Source organism: Oncorhynchus masou, unplaced genomic scaffold, assembly GCF_036934945.1.
Source record: "Oncorhynchus masou masou isolate Uvic2021 unplaced genomic scaffold, UVic_Omas_1.1 unplaced_scaffold_1148, whole genome shotgun sequence".
NCBI lineage: Eukaryota > Metazoa > Chordata > Actinopteri > Salmoniformes > Salmonidae > Oncorhynchus > Oncorhynchus masou.
Genome location: NW_027001228.1, coordinates 10,083 through 11,887, shown reverse-complemented (window position 1 = coordinate 11,887; position 1,805 = coordinate 10,083). Strand labels below are relative to the sequence as shown.

The 1,805-nt window shown below is 44.6% G+C and overlaps 1 protein-coding gene across 1 annotated transcript; it reads right to left on the bottom strand.

Annotated features, from left to right (window-relative positions):
* Window positions 1-234: 234 nt before the first annotated feature.
* LOC135529368 (uncharacterized) lies at window positions 235-1,583 on the bottom strand (the record flags this gene model as incomplete). Its single annotated transcript, XM_064958142.1, has 3 exons — window positions 235-643; window positions 825-1,005; window positions 1,372-1,583. Coding segments are annotated over 3 exons (618 nt in total), but the record flags the coding sequence as incomplete, so codon positions are not given.
* Window positions 1,584-1,805: the final 222 nt, after the last annotated feature.

Below are 1,805 nucleotides of genomic sequence, written 5' to 3'. Positions count from 1 at the left end.
CCATGGAGTGATGATAGAGGGATGTGAAAGAGGAGAGAGGTAATGGTTGTACTCCCCCATGGAGTGATGATAGAGGGATGTGAAAGAGGAGAGAGGTAATGGTTGTACTCCCCCATGGAGTGATGATAGAGGGATGTGAAAGAGGAGAGAGGTAATGGTTGTACTCCCCCATGGAGTGATGATAGAGGGATGTGAAAGAGGAGAGAGGTAATGGTTGTACTCCCCCATGGAGTGATGATAGAGGGATGTGAAAGAGGAGAGAGGTAATGGTTGGACTGGACTTATTTATTCCCTCATTACTGACTTATTCTGTTTCAATAACATCATTACAAAACAAACTAATTACATTCAAGGAATTATTGTATTAAAGTAAATCTGTATTAAAGTTCACCATAAAATGTACAGTTCATTCCATAGTTTAACATGGGTAATGCTCCATCCTATAAGAGTCAATGATGTGTTGGATGAGATGGGACCCTGCCTTCACCTGGGGATATTTGTTGGATCCGTCACAACAGGTGATGAGGACCTCATCCTCAAGCTGCACAAAGAAAGCCAGGGACTGCAGTGTGCTCCAGTCTCCAGCAGGGGGCAGTAACACCCATGGACCTAAAGGGACCCTCCAGTCTCCAGCAGGAGGGACCTATGGACCTGAAAGGGACTGCAGTGTGCTCCAGTCTCCAGCAGGGGGCAGTAAAACCCTATGGACCTGAAAGGGACTGCAGTGTGCTCCAGTCTCCAGCAGGGGCAGTAAAACCCTATGGACCTGAAAGGGACTGCAGTGTGCTCCAGTCTCCAGCAGGGGGCAGTAAAACCCTATGGACCTGAAAGGGACTGCAGTGTGCTCCAGTCTCCAGCAGGGGGCAGTAAAACCCTATGGACCTGAAAGGGACTGCACTCCAGTCTGTGCTCCAGTCTCCAGCAGGGGGCAGTAAAACCCTATGGACCTGAAAGGGACTGCAGTGTGCTCCAGTCTCCAGCAGGGGGCAGTAAAATCCTATGGACCTGAAATGGAAGGCAAAGTGAGGATTAAAAATCAAAGGTGAATTTACATTGATGTTTCCACGGAGACCTGAATCATATTCTCGAGGCGCCAAACTGAAGACAATGAACTAAAACAGGGATGAACTAACTGAACTAAAATAATTCTGTTGCTAAATGTTTTGCTACAGTGTTCTCTAATCAATAACACCCTGGATTCAAATACTGTTTGATATCTAAATCTTTCCAACTCTTTGAGCATTTCCTTTAATCCTCCAGGTGGGCGGGGTTTGTTTGTACTTTTAGGACTTTTGTATTGGCTCCATTACAACAAACTCATCCAACCACTGCTCATTAAGTATTCAATATTATTTTAAATACTATTTGAACACATCTGTTACCACATGCAATAAGCCTGTAACGTCTTGTATGATCTCATCAGGTAAAGGTGTGTCAAATGGAAGGGCAAGTCTCACCACTGAGAGGAAAACATCACTGGTCCACCTCTGCATCAGGTCAGCTATGTTGATCAGTACTGTCCCAGGGATGCTGGGAGCAGAGATGAACTCCCCTGACCTGGTACCACCTATGGAGTTGTCATTTTAATATCAGTTTAACCCCATTACTGCTATAACACATAAACCATGATAATAGAATGAAATGGATCCAGGTTCCATTTATTCTACATCAGATTTACTGCCTGTGGAACACTTCTCCATCGTGTCTGAAATCAAGATGACTGCAGGTCTGAATCCCAAACTAATGGGGGGAAATGGATCCATCTAATAACATGGTTTTTAGAGATATGGAGAAAAACATCACAA